The 18,953-nt window shown below is 46.0% G+C and overlaps 1 protein-coding gene across 1 annotated transcript in view; it reads left to right on the top strand.

Annotated features, from left to right (window-relative positions):
* Positions 1 to 17,079, top strand: part of LOC102963188 (prostaglandin F synthase 1-like) — an 84,507-nt gene extending 67,428 nt beyond the window's left edge. The window contains 10 exon segments of the mRNA XM_042990944.1: positions 3,813 to 3,935; positions 5,652 to 5,819; positions 9,420 to 9,536; positions 10,469 to 10,546; positions 11,512 to 11,634; positions 14,922 to 15,031; positions 15,739 to 15,806; positions 15,809 to 15,903; positions 16,458 to 16,540; positions 16,728 to 17,079. Of these exon segments, the coding sequence (XP_042846878.1) occupies positions 3,849 to 3,935; positions 5,652 to 5,819; positions 9,420 to 9,536; positions 10,469 to 10,546; positions 11,512 to 11,634; positions 14,922 to 15,031; positions 15,739 to 15,806; positions 15,809 to 15,903; positions 16,458 to 16,540; positions 16,728 to 16,809 (1,011 nt within the window). The 5' untranslated portion in view covers positions 3,813 to 3,848 and the 3' untranslated portion in view covers positions 16,810 to 17,079.
* Positions 17,080 to 18,953: the final 1,874 nt, after the last annotated feature.

Raw genomic sequence — 18,953 nt, 5'->3', positions numbered from 1 at the left:
ATTTCTCTTCATCCTATTTCACTATTATGAACTCACGGCTCTTTCGTAGAATCAACTTCTTCCAAATAACAATGTCAATATTTTTTCACCTTCCAACTGTCGGGAGCGGTCTGGCAGGATTCCCTCAGTGGACGCCTTTGTCTTTCCAGCATTGTTGCTGCCAGCCATGGTAAACCTTGATCTTTGACAACAACACTGTATTCAGTTCTGTCCTGAATTTTCCTGATCCAAGACACAAATAGCCATTTTCCAAGAAGGCAGATTTCTTCCAGGAGGAATCAGAGTCAGGGAGTCAACTCTGGTCATTGGTATTGCCCATGAAAATTGGTGGTAGAAGGAGGTGTTACTGAATCCTATTTGCCTCGCTTAGGAGAGACAGAACCGGAAACAGGAGTTTAAACGTACGAGCTCACCTTACTTTTCCAACTCAATATGTTTGTTTCTTAGAGTGTGAGGTATCGTCAGCCACTAATATCTTCTACTATGTCGACAGTTACTTTATTAAAGAAGCTGGTTAGGGGCGCCCCGGCTGGCTCAGTAGAGGGAGCGTGTGACTCTTGATCTTGGGGCTGTGAGTTCGAGCCCCAGTGTTGGCTGCAGAGATTACTTTAAAAAAACAAATTAATTTTTTTTTAAAGCATGGTTAAAGGAAATGAACACAAAATGGAAAAATCAGCAGGCAAATCGAAACTTGCGTTTGAAGACTTGAGACTCAGCGCCAAGGGGAATCACAGGCACCAAGTCAAGGCTGTAGTCAGTGCTGAAGTCCAGAAAATACCAACAGATGTTTCACAGTTAAACAATGCCTGACACGGCCTATGCAGCAAAGGGGAGTATGCCAGTAGCTGAGCTGGCTGTGTGCAAGTTCAAAGGTCTTGGAAGAATTTCTATACCCAGCAAGGCAGGGATGGAGCAGTTCTAGACAGGGGGCCAAGCAAGATGAGAAGTCGAAGCGAAAGGTCAAGAGAAGTCTGAATAGAGGAGGACAGGACGGGGCAGGGTCAAAAGGCACGTCAGGGCTCTAAATCTGTGCAGGCTGGGCACCAGTGAGGAATTTCACTGTGATCACAATTATGCAATAAAATCTACAAATCTAGGGAATTTGTTTTATTAAAAAGTGTTTTTAATGTTCATTTATTTTTGAGAGACAGAGCATGAGTAGGGGAGGGGCAGAGAGACAGGGAGACCCAGAATCCGAAGCAGGCTCCAGGCTCCAAGCTGTGAGCACAGAGCCCGACGCGGGGCTCGAACTCACAGACCACGAGACCATGACCTGAGCCGCAGTCAGATGCTTAACCGATCGAGCCCCCAAGGCACCTGAATCCAGGGAATTTTAAAATAAATTTTAATCTGTTTCTTCAGAGAGAATACGTTTTCATTTAGGAATCTTAAAAATTGCCTACTACAGAATAGACCACAAAAATCACAGTAAAAATCACAAAGATCACAGCAACAGTCATCATTTTGGAGCTTCATACGGCACTTACTCATTGTTTATGGAATTAAAACTTTATTCACCATCTTTGCGCTTGATATGTTTGCGTAATATAACAGTTTAATCAGAGTGGTGAAAATGGCATTTCATTTTTGTGTTGTTTTTTTTTTTTGTCGCAGAAGCATAATTTTTGTGGAGGTATAATTGACATATGATGTAATGTGTTTCCAACATGCAGCTTGGTGATTTGGTATTCGTATAGACTGTGAAATGGTGACACGGTTACGTCTAGTTAGCAGACATTTCATGCATATCTTCCCTGTATTAACTGAGGCTGAATATACTTACGGGTAATTTAGTGCCTTTTTTGAGACGGGAGGGGAAGGAGATGTTTTAATGTGCCCGAATTAGGCGTGAGAGGAAAGGGAAAGATTAAAATGAGGCAGAATCCAGAAATTAATCTCACAGCCTTAGTCAGCATCTTTTAATGAAATCTACTCTAATTATTATGGATAAGACATGATAGACTATTGACAGCCTGATCATTTGTTTAGGAAGTTTTCAGTGAGGTATCACAATACTGTCACTGATGAGTGAGCTAGGAATTTTCATGCTCTGGTGATCAGAGGGTAAACATTGATGGGGCAAAGCCTTTTGAGAAAGTGACTTGGAAATGTCAGAGCAGAGCCTATTTTCCATATCATTATAAAACATGAATAAAAATCATTATACACATATTTGTAAAACTACTATTTAGGTGGTCTGGGTGCTTTCTATTGCTACACATACAAGGCAGATAATGCCTAGATTTCAATTGTTCTTTTAGTTTATCAATTCAAACTTAGAAACAAAGGTAGGCACAGGGTTAAAGTTTCATTAAATAGTTTAAGAACAAAATTAATCACAGGAGGCTGTACGGCTCAGTCGGTTAAGTGTCTGACTTCAGCTCAGGTCATGATCTCATGGTATGTGAGTTCGAGCCCCGCACCGGGCTCTCTGCTGTCAGAGCAGAGGCCGCCTCATATCCTCTGTTTCCCTCTCTCTGCCCCTCCCCTGCTCATGCGTGTGTGTGCTCTCTCTCTCTCTTGCTCTCTCTCAAATAAGTAAATAAACATTTTAAAAAGAACAAAATTAACCAAAGATTAATCATTCTGAGACCGTGATAGAATAATACAAATGCATTGGGGTTGTCAAATTCAACTCAAAATGGATTAAAGACTTAAATGTAAGACCGTAACTTTAAAACTCTGGGGTAAAACATAGGAGAAAATCTTAATGACATTGACCATGATATCTTGAATAAGACACCAAAAGTACAGGCAATAAGACCAAAAATAAACAAGTGGGGCCACATCAAACCAAAAAGCTTGTGCACAGCAAAGGAGACCATCCACAGAGTGAAAAGGATTCTTTGGATTGGAAGAAAATATTTGCAAACCCTGTATTTGATAAGAAGTTCATCTCCAAGATATATAAGGAATTCCTACAACTCGTTAGCAAGGAAAACTAATGACCAGTTCAAAAGTGGGCAAGGACTCGAGTAGACATTCCTCCAGAGAAGATCTACAAATGACCAAGAGGTTTATGAACAGATGTTTATGAACATCACTCATCACTCAGGGAAATGCAGACCAAAACCACACTATCACCTCATACCTGTCAGGATGGCTATTGACAAAAAATAATGCGTGACAAGTGCTGGAGAAGATGCTGAGAAACTGGAGTTGTCACGAATTAGAGTGTAAATAGTACAGCCATTTTGGAAAACGCTTGGTGGTTTCTCAGAACATTAAACACAGGTTTGTTCTATGACTCAGTAATTCCACGCCTACGTACATACCCAAGAGAATTGTAAACGTATGTCCACACAAAAACTTGTGCAGGAATGTTTACAGAAGCATTATTCATGGTAGGCGAAAAGTGGGAAAAGCCAAATGTTTGTCAACTGAAGAAGGGATAACCCACACGTGGTACACCCATACAAAGGGATGTTATTTAGCCACAACAAGGAAGGAAACACCAAAACACGATACAACGTGGATTGGCATCGAAAACAATGGGCTAAGTGAAAGAAAGCAGTCACGAAAGGCCACGTGGTGTACGTACATAAGATTTCCAGGATAGGCAAATCTGTCGAGGCAGAAAGTGTTTGCCGGCAGTTGAAAGGAGCGAGGAATGGGGTGTTGTTTTTAGGAGGATGGTGTTTAGTGGAGGACGATGAAAATGCTCTGAAATTGTGTACTGGTAACAACTCCATGAGTAGACTAAAACCTGCTGAAGCGGATGAATTCGAGGGGGTGATTTTATGGTATGTGACTTCTATCTCATTAAAGCTGTTAAAAAAAATAACAATTATGCTATTTTCTTCCCTCTGCAGATTTCTTTTAATAAAAAGCCAGAAGAGTGGAAAGAGATGAGCTCAGTGAAACTCTGCTCTGTAAAGCTGAACGATGGGTTCTTCATGCCCATGCTGGGATTTGGCACCTCTGCTCCTAATAAGGTAGTCACTGTGGCCTCGGAGACAGAGAAGCGGCGGACGTGGGTCCTTATCAGAACCAGAATTGGGGAAATGCAGGCGGGCCTCATTTTATTTGTTTGTAAGATGCTTCTCTCCAGGTTAGGTTATTTAGTGCATGAAGTCAGTGATTTTCAAATTTTCATCAGCATGAAAACACTGAGGTTCTTGTTAAAAATGCAGATTTGGAGGCCGTACCTACAAAGGCTCCGAATGAGTAGATCTGGGATAGGGCTCAAAAAGCCACATTTCTAATGAGCTACCGAGTGACTCTGACGCTGCTTGTTCGACAGTCACACTTGGCATACTGCTCTATCAAGGGGCAGGGGAGCGTGCCATCTGTCAGCCACGCAGGGGTGGGTGAGGCCGTTTCTGGTACTCTCACCGGCTGTCCAGCTGTAGCCATTCACCATCTGTTGCAATAAATGAAACCCAGGTGTCATGATCACCACATGTCGGAGACTTGATGGCAAGCTTGCTTGTGATGAAGTTTCTCTGTAACGTCTGGTGTCCAAGCGGTCCCTGTCCACCAACACGCGTAGACTATCCAGAGAAATCTCGGCCGCTGGATGTTCTGGAGAGAGTCAAAATTAAAGTTAGGGAGAGTGCTGGTGGTCTGGAGGGGAAATAGTCTGGTAGAGGCCAAGTTGTTAATACTATTCCCTGGGGGCACTTGGAAATTCTCTGTTTGGAACCCTGAACTCCATGTGTGTTTCTCATTTGAACATTTCCAACTTACAAGAGCACATCTTCGGTGGTTCCTAGTGGAGGAGCTTATAATTGTTTAAGGAAAGTTGTAGGAAAGTTCCTTAAAGAGTTTAAGGAAACTCTCTCCCCAACACGAGAGCCACATGGTGGGTAATCCTGAGGACTTCAGCAAGGGCACTGTCACCAAGGGTTGCTTTTACTTGGACTCGGCTCTTAAATCCAGGGTACTAGTTAACTCGTCGGGAATTACAGACTAAAAAATATACCCAGGAGACATTTTAAGTGAGGTAGAAGAGGGTGATGGTGAGGGGAAATTATGGAGAAGGTCTAAAGTCCAGCCTGGTGGGCCAGCAGAACAGTAGGCAGCTAAAAATAAAATAACCAAGTTGTGAAAGGGCAACAGTCACGTGGGGACCAACTTAGCAACCACCACAGCCAAACCAATTATGAGACATTTTGCATAAAAAAAATAGTTGATTTTCTTTTACATTTCTGCTCCTCCTCAAATATTGCTTGACGCGTTTCTCCAAGTTTACATCAGTAAATCATTAATTTATGCTGTGTAAAGTCACACCTTCACTGCATTGACAGCTAGCCCTGAGCATTAGACTTCTGGGTTGCAACCGGTTTAACGATCTCTCACAGAGTGAATTAACTTGGGACTGTCAACCGATAGATTGTTTAATCCACACATGATGTAAATCCAGGGGCAGGAGGGTTAAACCCAGTGACGAGCTAGGCCAGCTCGTGAACTCACAAGATCTGATGGTGAGCACCTTTTCCTAATATTCATGGCTTGAAGTCAGCCATGGTGGGAGTATTTACACCATAGATCGTTAAACATCTACCACTGGGTATAAGTCAACATTCAGCTCTGTCACCTCTAGCTCTTAGCCCTTAGAAAAACAATAGGTTCTGCTAAATAGCTCCGCTGGTGGGATTGGCCATCTGTTCCTGAATCAAGTAGGTCTTTGTCTTTCTGTCGTCTTCTAGGTTGCTAAGAGTGAGGTGCAAGAGGCTGTCATGAGAGCAATCGATGTAGGCTACCGCCATCTTGACTCCGCTTACTTGTATCTAAATGAAGAAGAGATTGGGAGGGCCATCCGGAAGAAGATCGCTGATGGCTCTGTGAAGAGAGAGGACATATTCTACACTTCAAAGGTTCTGTGTATAGTTCCCTATGTATCTGTGAAAAGCTCACTCTTAGCTGAAGAGTTTCTCAGTGAAGTTCTCCTCTTATTGGTTAAATTTTCATTCCCACAGACCTTGCACTGTAAGAAGGTATATGCTGAAGGTGGGGTACATGCTGGCAAGGGATGTGGGTTCCAACTTCTTCGAGCCCTAGGCCTCATATCTCAACCTATGGCATGGTCAATAGACATCCCATGTCTCTTTCCTATGAAGTGGGAAGATAATACTACAGAACTGCTATGAGGATGAAATTAATGTTTGTAAAAGTACTTAGATTTTTTTTTTTTTGACTTTGGAGCCATTTTCTCCTACTATTTTTCATTTCTACTGATAGTATAGCTGAAACAAATAAAAGAACTTACAGATTTAAGTCAGACTGGAAAGGAATCCAAGAAGAATTTTCTCCAATAGTATTCATGGAGCTGACTACGACTAACTAGAACCAGATATTTAAATATGAGGCAAAGTGACCCATGAAGAGAGAGTTGAGGTCCATACAAGTGAATTCTAGGCAGGAAGGGAATTTCTTCCTTCTTGCTCCACGGTATGAAGCTCTCTGAATGACTGTGTTAGATGTGGTATCACTATTGCTCTCTTGTCTGTTTATGTCCCTTCCGTAGGGAGGGAGCCTTAGCAATTTTGATGGATTTTCCTTAGATTTTTACTTCCTAAAATAAGCTGACTAAAGTACCCTCCCCCCAAAATTCCTATAGGTCCTACTTTTCTTTGGAACACTTAATACATTCAAAATGCAATTTCCTGAATCACAACTGCTTGAGGTTCTTGTTAAAAATGGAATTTCCCAGGGGCGCCTGGGTGGCTCAGTCAGTTGAGCATCCAGCTCTTGGTTTCGGCTCAGGTCATGAGCTCATGGTTCATGAGTTCGAGTCCCATGTCGGGCTCTGCACTGACAGTGTGGAGCCTGCTTGAGATTCTGTCTCTCCCCCTCTCTCTACCCCTCCCCTGCTTGTGTGCACTCTCTCTCTCTCAAAACAAATAAACTCGGGGAAAAAAAATGCAATTTCCCAGCCAAAATCTCCAGATATTGTGATGTAATATGTTGGAGGTAGAACCCAGGAATGTGTTTCATAATTCCTTTACATTCTAAAGTTTGAGACCCCCTGTGTTGGGCCATATTTTTCCTTTCCTACATCGTTGTCTTAATTCAGTATGAAACAGAAGCTATGAGGAAAAAGAATTTAGGAGCTAAGCAGGATGGTTCGTCACTTCCCAATGACCACAAGTGTCACTTCCCAACGACTGCAAGTGGGTTTGTAGTTGTTGCTCATTTTCCCTTTCATTAATTTCTTCTAGAGATTCTTTTTTTTTTCAAGCTGTATAAAATAGTTTTTATATGGTTCCCCCTTAGGCTAAAACCAGGCAGCAAGCCCCTGGTTACATAGACCATATTAAAATGAAACAATTATATTTTATTGAAGAGGAGTTAAAATCGAGCATTTTTGTTATTGAAGCGTAGTTGACATACAAGGTTCTGTTAGTTCCAGACGCACAACATGGTGGTGTGACGAGTCTGTACATTACACAGCGCTCGCCATGATAAGTGTGGTCACCATATAGCGTCATTGACAACATCCCTCATTTGTCATGACTTCCTTATTTTATGACTAGAAATTTGTACTTCTTGATCCCCTTCACTTAGTTCACCCCTCCCCTTACGCTCCTCCCTTCTGGGAACAACGAGTTTCTCCTCCATATTTATGAGTCTGTTTCTGTTTTTTGTTTGTTTGTTCTTTCGTTTGCTTGGTTTTTCAGATTTCACATATAAATGAAGTCGTCTGGCATTTTTCTTTCTCTGTCTGATTCATTTCACTTAGCATAATACACTCTAGTCACAAATGGCAAGATTCCATTCTTTTTTATGGCTGAGTAATATTCCACTCTTTATATGTACAAACGTATATATCACACCTTTTTTATCCATTCATCTACCCGTAGATATTTGTATTATTTCTGTATCATGGTTATTATAAATAATGCCACAATAAATATAGGGATGCATATGTCTTTTTGAATTAGTGTTTTCATTTTCTTTGAGTAAATTCCCAAAAGTGAAATTACAGTTGTGGATCATATGGTATTTCTGCTTTTAATTTTTTGAGGAACCTACCTCCGTACTGGTTTCCACAGTGGCTGCACCAGTTTACATTCCCATCAACAATGCCCCAGGGTTCCCTTTCCTCCATATCCTTGTGAACACTTGTCATTCTAGTCTTTCTGATACTAGCCATTCTGACAGGTGTGAGGTGATACCTCATTGTGGTTTTGATTTGCATTTTCCTGATGATGAGTGATGCTGAGCATCTTTTCATGTGTCTGTTAGCCATCTGTACATCTTATTTGGTAAAATGTCCATTCAGGTTCTCTGCCATTTTTAATCAGATTATTTGTGTTTTCGGTGTTGAGTTGAATAAGTTCTTCATGTAGTTTTTGATAGAAACTCCTTGTCAGATTTATCACTTGCAAATACCTTCTCCCCTTTGTGTAGGTTGCTTTTTTGTTTTGTTGATGGTTTTCTTTGCTGTGAAAAAGCTTTTTGTTTTGATGCATCCCCAATAGTTTATCTTTGCTTTTGTTTCTCTTGCCTCAGGAGACCTATCCACAAATATATTGTGAAGGCCAATGTCCAAGAGGTCACTGCCTGTGTCTTCTTTTAGGAGTTTTATGGTTGCAGGTCTCACATTTAGGTCTTTAACCATTGTGAGTTTATTTTTCTGTGTGTATGATGAAAGACAGTGGTCCAGTTTCATTCTTCTAATGTTGCTGTCCAGTTTTCCCAACATCATTCGTCTTTTTCCCATTGCATATTCTTGCCTCCTTTGTTATAGATTAATTGACCATATACGCATGGGTTTGTTTCTGAGCTCTCTATTCTGTTCTGTTGACCTGTGGATCTGTTTTTGTGCCGGTGCTGATCGCTTTGATTACCACAGCTTTGTAGTATACCTTGAAGTCTGGGATTATGATACCTCCAGTTTTGTTTTTCTTTCTCAAGGTCGCTTTGGCTATTCAGGGTCTTCTCTGGTTCCATACACATTTTAGGATTGTTTGTTCTAGGTATGCAAAAATATATGCTATTTGTATTTTGATAAGGGCCGCGTTCAATCTGCAGACTGCTTTGAGTAGTAGGGACATTTTAACAATATTTGTTCTTCCAGTCCACGAGCATGGGGTAGCTTTCCATTTGTTTGTGCCATCTCTAATTTCTTTCATCAATGTCTTCCAATGTTCAGAACACAAGTCTTTTACCTCCATGGTTACATTTATTCCTAGGGATTTTATTGTTTTTGGTGCAATCGTAAATGGGATTGTTTTCTTCATTTCTTTTCCTACTACTTCCTTATTAGTGTATAGAAATGCAACAGATTTCTGTATATTAATTTTGTATCCTGCCACCATACAGAATTCTGAATTTATTAGTTCTGATAGTTTTTTGGTGGAGTCTTTATATACTGTCTGTCATCTGTAAATAGTGACAGTTGTGCACTTTATTAATTTCTCCTAAAGATTCTGAAAGAAAGAATCTCATACCTTCCCTTTCAACCATTGCAGGTGCGGGGAACCTTTTTATGTCCAGAATTGGTTCGAACCAGCTTGGAAATATTGCTGAGGAAACTTCAGTTGAGCTATGTGGATCTTTATCTTATACATATCCCAGTACCTTTGAAGGTCAGCGAAAGTTCTTTTACTTTAATCATCAACGTAAAAATTAATAGCTGAATACAAGAGAGGATATAGTTTGTAAAAATGAGGAAAAAACATACATAATACTTTAAGCTTCCCCCCCCCCCTTTTTTTCTGCCACAAAAGTCCCATCTCAGCCCCAGAGTGTAAGAGTTCACTGGCTTTCAATATCTTTGCTTCGATCTTGCAAATGCATTGTCTGTATTTTCAAGACCCCACAGTCCTGGGGGCACCTGGGTGGCTCAGTCGGTTAAGCGTCCGAGTTCGGCTCAGGTCATGATCTCACGGTTCGGGGTTCGAGCCTGCATCTGACTCTGTGCTGACAGCTCAGTGCCTGGAGCCTGTTTCAGATTCTGTGTCTCTCTCTCTCTCTGCCCCTCCCCCACTCACGCTGTTTCCCTCTGTCTCAAAAATAAACATTAAAAAAATTTTTTTTTTAGTAAAAAAAAAGACCCCATGGTCCTGAATATCCACCTCATACCCACTCGTGTCTGGGGAGTGTCCTGATATGGAGACCAGCTGAGGTATAGGAAATTTAATGATGAAACTCAACCCTCCAGATGCTCACGAGTCGCTCTACTGTGTGACCACCTCCAGGTGTAAAGCAGGGGTAAGAGCAGCTTATCTCACGAGAATCCAAGGCCAAGGTGCCTGTTGAGCCGTGGCATCGCTGTAGCCTCTCTCTAGGATGGGGTCTTGGGTGTCCCAAGTTGTCTGTGACGCGATGTTTAGCAGCTAAAACCTTTCTAGGAGGTATACTCCCTCAATGTACTTTCTCTGTCTTCAGCCTAACCTTACAATTCCCTTCAAGAATGAGAATAGGTTGTTGCATTAGCCTCAAGGCCTGTAGGCTCCCGACGGCTTGGCTGAGGCCAAACACAGCTTTGTACAACCTCTCTTTCTTCCCTGTGCCCCAGCCTGGGGAAGAGCTCTTCCCAAAGGACGAACACGGAGAACTCATTTTCGACACAGTGGATCTCTGTGCCACGTGGGAGGTGAGTAGGGCTCCGAATAGCTACGTCTCTGACTTGGGGGAGAGAGGCCGGACAGGGGATTCAGGAAACGTGGACCTCGTCCAACTCCGCCCCCAGGTAGACTCGGGTGAGTCCCCGGATGTCCCTCTGCCTCCGTTTCACATCTCCCGCATTTGATAGTTCAGCAAGTGCGTACCGAGTGCCTGCGGTGTACTCAGTACCGAGTGTGTTTAAGTGCTCGGGCCGCACTGGTGAACAAGCCGAGGTTTCCAGCCCCACGGACTGGCAGGTGCTACGGCAGCGTGGGGGGATGTATGAGAAAACAAAACTGATGAGGGAGCTGAGAACGCCGGGGCAGGCCTGGGACACAGAGGGACAACAAAAGCAGAGTGGGCAGGGCAGGCCTCGCTGACAAGGTAGCCCTGGGCAAAGCTTTGCAAGAAGCGAGGGAACCGACTGTGTTATGTCCGGAGGAAGAGCGATACGGGCGTAAAGAAGGCCGAGGCCAAGTTTTTAAGGCGGGGGAGGACCAGGCACGTGTGACGGGAACAGAGGGAACTTGGTGACCCTCACGGGGAAGGGGGTCGACGAGAAAACAGGGAGCCACAGTCGGGGGGACAGTCTGGCCCCTTCCTGCCTCCCATGCTGCACAGGCTCCACTTCCTGTGCGCCTGGCCCTCGCTGTGACTTTGCTCGAGTTTTTCTAGGTGTCCGGCCAAAAACCGCACCGGCTCCTTGAGCTGGGTCCTGCACCCCTTGCCTTCTTATCTCGCTCCGTCTTCTTGCCCTTTTTCTCCTATTATTTTATTTTTCATTCTCCTCCTACCCGGTTAATCCCTGTCTCGTTTGTTGACATCCGCAGCTTTCAAGGCTTCCTCTGTCCCGTGTCATGTTCTCTCCCATCCCGAGCCCCCTCTCTCGGCACCGGGCACCGTGCTTCCCCAGCCAGCTGCGGGGATCACTCCTCACGGCCCCTTCCTCCACAGGCCATGGACGAGTGTAAGGACTCAGGGCTGGCCAAGTCCGTCGGGGTGTCCAACTTCAACCGCGAGCAGCGGGAGAGGATCCCGGACAAGCCCGGCCTCAAGGGCAAGCCCGTGTGCAACCAGGTGAGCCCCGTGGACCCGCCCCTCCCCCCAACTCTACCCCCTCCTCTTGTGTCATTTCAACGAGGTCACCAGCGGCACCGCCCTCTCCTGAAGAGAACAGAGTTGCACTGCAAGTTGTCGAAGACAGTCCCCAAGGCCAAGTCGCTTTGTAAAAAAACACCCGAGGCTCAGGTTGGAGTATAATCTCCTAGGTGTGTAATGGGGGTGGGTCCTAGAAAAGTGCAGCTAACAAAGTCTGGATCTTTCTCATCTCTGGTCAGTAAAGTTGGAGCCCTCCTGTGGAAAAGAAAACAGGTAATTCTTTTGAGTTCTGTGTCATGAGATAACCGCTGAGCCCTGACGGTACAAAGTCAGCCCCCGACAATGTGAATACATTCACAACATTGAACTTAGAAATGCTCAAAATAGTAAATTTATTTAAAAAATGATAAATTTAGGGGTGCCTGGGTAGCTCAGTTAAATCATCTGGCTCTTGATTTTGGCTCAGGTCATGATCTCATGGTTCGTGAGTTCGAGCCCCGCATCGGGCTCTGCGCTGACAGTGTGGAGCCTGCTTGGGATTTTCTTTCTCTTTTTCTCTCTCTCTCGAAATACATAAATAAACTTAAAAAAAAAAAAAAAAAAAGATAAACCCACTTTAATAAGCCACGCATTGGGGCGCCTGGGTGGCTCAGTCGGCTAAGCGTCCGACTTCGGCTCAGGTCACGATCTCACGGTTCGTGCGTTCGAGCCCCACGTCAGGCTCTGTGCTGACAGCTCAGAGCCTGGAGCCTGTTTCCGATTCTGTGTCTCCCTCCCTCTCTCTGACCCTCCCCCGTTCATGCTCTGTCTCTCTCTGTCTCAAAAGTAAATAAACGTTAAAAAAAATAAAATAAAAAAAAAAAAGCCACGCATAAACTTCCTGATCTTGGAGAATTATGGAAGAAATTGTGAGCACAGAAGTGAGTGGCCACACTTCTGTCCTCGGGAGGGTCCACATTCACCCTGGCTTTATCTTATCTCCTTCTAAACTTCTTACATAAAGGCTGACAGAGAGTGACAGCCAATCCATGTATTAAATATTAGTGAGGCTTGTTTTTTTCTCTTATTTGTAGATGAAGAATACAAATAAGAATTCTGAAAAGTTGTATTTTGTGTCCCTTGGGAGGTTTACCTCCACCTTGGGGATCGTCAGTCTAGAGAAAGTAAAGAAACTGGTTTTGCCTGGGGTCATGGTGAAGAATTGAGGAAGAAGCCGTACGTCGCCCTGGGTTCTACAGAGCGAACGGACCACGGCCAAGCTTAGACTGATTGGCTGGTGGGAAGTTTACGTGGGCCTGAGAAGCTTGAACAGAGGACGGTTCATCGTGATCCGAGGGGTGATCTGAGTGGATGGCAGTTCAGGTCAGGTGGCTTGGTCTTGTTCCCCGAATACAATAAATCACCCTTCCTCCCCTTCCGTGTTCATGCCCGAGACAACCGTGACGCAGACAGGTCATTTGCACGTGATGGCTGAACCAGCCCCAGGAAGCCAGCACCGGGCCCTTCCTGCACACGGTGCTGGGGAATACAGTTCAAGTGGGGCCGAAGTCGGGCTGCTTGCTTCTCTTCAATCCCTGCTCATTCTTTTTTTTTTTTTTTTTAATTTTTTTAATGTTTATTTATTTTTGAGACAGGGAGAGGCAGAGCATGAACGGGGGAGGGGCAGAGAGAGAGGGAGACACAGAATCCAAAACAGGCTCCAGGCTCTGAGCTGTCAGCACAGAGCCCGACGCGGGGCTCGAACTCACGGACTGCGAGATCATGACCTGAGCCGAAGTCGGACGCTCAACCGACTGAGCCACCCAGGCGCCCCAATCCCTGCTCATTCTTATTGAGTCACCAGAGTCAGAGCAGAGGCAGTGAGAAAGGCATGTGGCAAAAAATGCGTGTGCACACTCGCAGTTTGGGGTCTGGCCCGAGAGGAGCTCGGGAGTTGTTGCTTGTGTCCTTATAATAGGAAGAGCTGAATAAACCAAGAACGAGCAACTCTTTTTAGGTCCATCAGAGGGTTGAGGTCACAGAGCCAGCTGCCGGCCAGAAAACTGGAGAGACAGGCTGATACAGAGAATCGCGGTTTGCCAGGAACGGAAAGGCCGCCAGGGTCACTATGGGGCAGGAAGATGTGGAACGGCAGCTCCGGAGTTGCTGGAGCCTCAGCGTCAAGTCTGAGAGCTAACATCGCCAGGGGGCTCCTCTATGGGCCTGTCCCCAGGCTCTCCTGAGTTTTACCTCCAGAAGCCCTACCAGGTTTTCGCACTGAACACTGGAGAAAAATCCAGTAGCCATCTTGAAAAATAGTCAAGACATTCCGTTTTCTTCAGGCCCCCCCTGCAACGGACACCATTACGCTAGAGCCCGCCCGCCCAGGGTTTTACGTGAGCCTAACCCGTGTCATGGAAGGGGAAATAGCCAAGGCCAGCCCGAGAATCAACAAATTGAGCTGACTGGCCCCTAGCCCACCCATCCCGTGGCCGGGGTGACCGTCTTGACCCGCATACGTCTGGGTGTCCAGGTCCCCTACACAGAAAGGACGATGACTGTACCCCTGATTACCTTTTACGGCACAGAAGCCCCTCTCACCGGTAGCGTGTGCGGGTCACAACGCCAGTAACAGCTTCTGACTAGTCACAACGAGCAACGTATTTCCGCTCGATGATCAAAGGGCCAGAAGCCTCCGAGCCCTGTACACATGGCACAAGACCGGGCTTGGGGAAGGGAACAGGTGCAGTGACATAGAGCAGGGCCGGTGTTTGAAGGCTCCAAGGGTCAAGCAGAGACATCACAACACACTGTGGTGGGAAAGACGAAAGCGCTCTGGTTTCTGAAGCTGAAGACTGACCTCACGAAAGTCAGTCACCCGTGAAGGATGAGTGGCTGCTTTCCAGGCGTGGCAGCTGTGAAGGGAAGAGGTCAGGGTAAGGGACTGAGAACGAAGAACGAAGACAGGCAGGGGCTGCTTCTCGTTGGACAGAGCGACACGCGAGGGGGAGCCAAGGCCAGCCCCGTGGTCTCCCGTCCGAGAGACTGAGCGTGTCTGTTGACCTCCTGATCTGACTCGTCTGTCATGAGCACCAAGCCCGTTTCTCAGTACTGCTCTGCTGTCCGTGGGCGGTAATTGGAGGGCAAGTCTCTGTCAGTTCCCCTGGCCCAGCTGTGGGTGACGGTCGTGTGTTCCCCGTGTTGCTGGACCGCCCGGATATGTTTGCTGTCATGCAATACAGCACTTTATGTTCCTGGAATCCAACCCTTCTGCTTGCTTTCTGCAGGTGGAGTGTCACCCTTACCTCAACCAGAGCAAACTGCTGGAGTTCTGCAAGTCCCAGGACATCGTCTTGACTGCGTACGCGGCCTTGGGGTCCAACTCAGGGAAGGAATGGTAATGACCTCTCTGCACTCATTCTAATCACGGATACTGTCCCTTCTGGAGTCATCGCTCAACCTTCTGGGGCAGATGAGCGGTAGACGGCAGGAATAGTCCGTCTTTGCAAACCCTTTAACGAGCCTACTTTGTAGGGACTCGATAAGACAGTGTTAAATAATAAAATCACTGATTAGAACGTTCACCCAGTTCAAAAGCTTTGGGTTTAGAGAGTGGCAAAGGGAGCCCGGGCCACGATGCGAACACTTGATAGTTGAGGGACGTGAGACAAGTAAGAGCTTCTGTGAGTTTGGGTTTCTTTATCTCTTGAAGAGGAGTATAAAAATGCTCCTCTTAGCACTTGACGAAGCAGATAATTACTTGAAAGCATGATTGAAATAGCCACTTCTTAGAAAACAGTTGGTTTATTTATTATAATGGAGATTATCGGGTCTTAGCTGGGACAAAAATTTTGTCCTCTTGGCTTATCCAGTCTTTTACCGAATTTCTCAGAAACGTGTAAAAAATGAGCAAATACCTGAGAGTCCCTTTCTGCCTGCCTCTCTCTGGTCCTTCTTCTTTGGATTGGCCAAAAGAAGCAAAAACAGATGTTGAGACAGCCAGAGGGTAATCGGACGGATTTTCAGAGGATGGAACCCACCCAGCCGTCCCATGAAAGATGGATATACAGCCTCGGACACATTGCACCTCTGCCTCCCTTCCAGGTTGAGCAAGAACAACCCAGTTCTCCTGGAGGATCCAGTACTCAGTGCCATTGCTGCAAGGCACAGGCGAACCCAGCCCAGGTGGCCCTGCGCTACCAGCTGCAGCGGGGGGTGGGGGCCCTGGCCAAGAGCTTCAATGAGGAGAGAATTCGGGAGAACTTCCAGGTACACGGGAGGGCTGTGGGCGGCAGGGGACTGATGGAGGCACCTCGTCTCCCTCTGGTCTGGGTCATCGGCGAGGCACCCAAGGTATATTTGGGCCAAGCTCACCTCCTTGCATACGCTATGCACGCGAGTGCGGTGTTTAACTATCCCCCCCCCTCCATCTGCTGCAGGGAGGGAACGAGGAAGTGGGAAAGAAACCCAGAAGGTCAGCTTTGGGTCTCAGTCCTGTTTTTTCGCCCAACAGTATGGCCTTGATTTCTTCAGCTGCAGAATGAAGGAGCTAGATGAGATGGGATTTAGGCTCGAAAGGGTGCAGGATTCCTTTGCTGCGGCCACAGTCACCCACCCAGAGCCCCCGAGGGCGATCTGAGTTCAAACAGCCAAGGGGACACACTCCTGACTCTCGTTTGGAACGAACCCCCAGGTTCATGACAACCGTCTCGTAAAACCTACATACATTCCTACGTAAATGTGTGTCTGGGTTGGGGGAGGGAGGAGAAGCGGACAGTAATTGCTGCAGGGAAACTGAGTCGGTCTTCTCACCTTTCTGACAGGTTTTGGATTTCCAGTCGACACCAGAGGACATGGAAAGTCTAGACAGTCTAAACAGGAACATTCGCTATTTTGTAGATCCGTTGTAAGTAGCTCCTTCTACCGTAGACCCTGGGGAGCAGGACGGAGAAGAAATCCAGTTATTCCAATCCACAAAGGGGTTGCCTCTTCTTGGAGGAAAGCAGCTGGGAAACACTGTCTCTTCCAGCCCTTCCGTCCCCCTTTCCCTTGGGACTCTAATGTCCTGTGTCCCGACCCTGCTTGCATTCCAGAGTCAAGCGATGTGACGGCGTCCTTTGCGGGCACCCTCAACTAATGCCCCTCTCCCTCTGCCTTACTCATCAGTCTACATGAAACCTGGTTCAATCCCACTGTCTGCCTCCATTGTCAGTTTTTCCCTCCCCACGAAGTTATTCCCAGAGGTACTCAAACCTGCTCTCGTCTTTAAAAAAATAAAAATCTTCCTTTGAGCCGACTTCACTCTACATCCCGTTTCTCCTTTCACACGGAAACTTCCTGAAGAAGGCTGTCCTCGCTTCCTCTAGCTTCTCTCTTCCCCCGCTCTTCTGAACCCACGCAAACCAGACATCTGCTGTCCACTTTGCCAAAACTCTTCTCGCCCAGGTCAGCCATGACCTCGTCTTGTTTTAGCGGGAGGAACACTCCTAGAAACACACTCCTGGCTTGCTTTCTGCACAGCCGATCTGGTTTCCCCTCGTCTCCCTGGCCATGTCCCTTGTCGTGTTCTTTGCAGGTTCCTCCCCAGCAGCTCGACCTCTTAACTTTGGCGTGACCAAGGGCACCATCCTCCGACCCCTTCTCTTTTCTGCCTGCACCCACATCCTCGGTGGTTTTATCTAGTCTCGTGCTTTAAACACCATCTAAATATACACTTCCCCAAATTATACCCGACCCAGACCTGAGCCCTGAACCAAGGTTTGCATATCCCTTTATTCAACGACACTTGGGTGTGTGATAGACATCTCAAAACTTGTCGTGTCTACACTGAGCTCCCAGTGGCAACTGCTCGCGTGTGCCCCCACCACACGCACCGCAAACACGCTCACACCGAGGTCTTCCGGCTCAGGTAGGCACCTGGCTGCCGTCTGTTCTTCCGGCCTCTGTACCCGACCATGCCCAGCAGCCATAGTGCCGGGCACCCCTCTTCTTGACATCCGGTAGCCTATTGCACTCAGGGAGAAGGCCACCTTCCTTACAGCACCTCCAAGGGCCAGCAGGACGCTGCCTCCCTGGCCGTCTGCCTCCACGTCCTTCTACTGTGCCCCGCTGACCCCATGCAGCCCGGTGGCCTCCTGGCCGTCCCTCTCATACACCTGTGCCAGGGCCCGTTCTCTCTGCCTGCGACACTCTTCCTCCCGCTCCTTCACCACGTTCACGTCCGCACTCAGGGCTCACCTCCGTGACACCTTCTCTGTCACCCTTCCTAAAAACGCAACCCTTTCTCTCTACTCTGCGTTTTTGTGTTGACAGTCCTCATTAGCATACCATCCAGGTTCTTGATTTACGTGGCTTATTTTCTGTTTACCTCGATAGAAATGTTAGATTCCCAGGGTGGGATTTTTAAAATTCTGTCTCCCTGAGTGATAAACACTGGTTGAATGAATGATATCGTAAAACGATAGAGAGGGAAGGGTAAGGGAGGGTGGAGACCCAGGCAGTCATGCTTAGCGATATCAGCAATTTTAATCAATATCGATAGTGATTTAGCTCTTTATGGCTCAAAATTTTATATATATATATATATATATATATATATATATATATAAACATATATATATATACAGAGAGAGGGGGAGTTTACCTACCTCTCAAAATTATATATATAAGAGGAGTTTACCTACCTTGCTACAATGGAAGTCCCCTGATGAACTGACTTATATCATAATCACTGTATCCATCCCTAGTTCTAATATATAATTTCCCACCAAGTAAAGGCACAGATGAAATATTTCCAAGTGCTTAAAAGAAATGAAACAAGTGATATTCTTATTACCTTCCTCATCATCACCATGAAATATTTGTTAATTTTATATATTAAACCAGACTGGCATTGTTTTCAAAGAAGCAGAATGCGGGGTCCCTGGGTGGCTTAGTCGGCTAAGCGTCCAACTCTTGATTTCAGCTCAGGTCGTGATCTCAAGATTCATGAGTTTGAGCCCCACATCGGGCTCCGTGCTGACAGCATGGAGCCTGCTTGGGATTCTCCCTCTCTCTCTGCCCTTCTCCTGCTCGCACTCTCTCTGTCTGCCCCCAAAATAAATAAACTTTTTTTTTTTTTTTAAAGGGGCAGAATTCATCTCTGCCCTCTTGGGAGTTTACAGTATCAACACAAATAGCTTAGCTCCTTAAGTTGTAGAATAATACAGTACCTGAAAAAAAAGGCAACATATTGGTTTATTTTTATAGTGTGTTCATGAGCACGGAAGTGTATTTTCTACAGTGTGTTCATTACAGTGTCATGCGATAGTATGCGGTTA

The sequence above is a fragment of the Panthera tigris genome, chromosome B4, assembly GCF_018350195.1.
Source record: "Panthera tigris isolate Pti1 chromosome B4, P.tigris_Pti1_mat1.1, whole genome shotgun sequence".
Lineage (NCBI taxonomy): Eukaryota > Metazoa > Chordata > Mammalia > Carnivora > Felidae > Panthera > Panthera tigris.
Note: the sequence above shows the minus strand (reverse complement) of the source record. Positions and strands in the feature narration are given on the sequence as shown.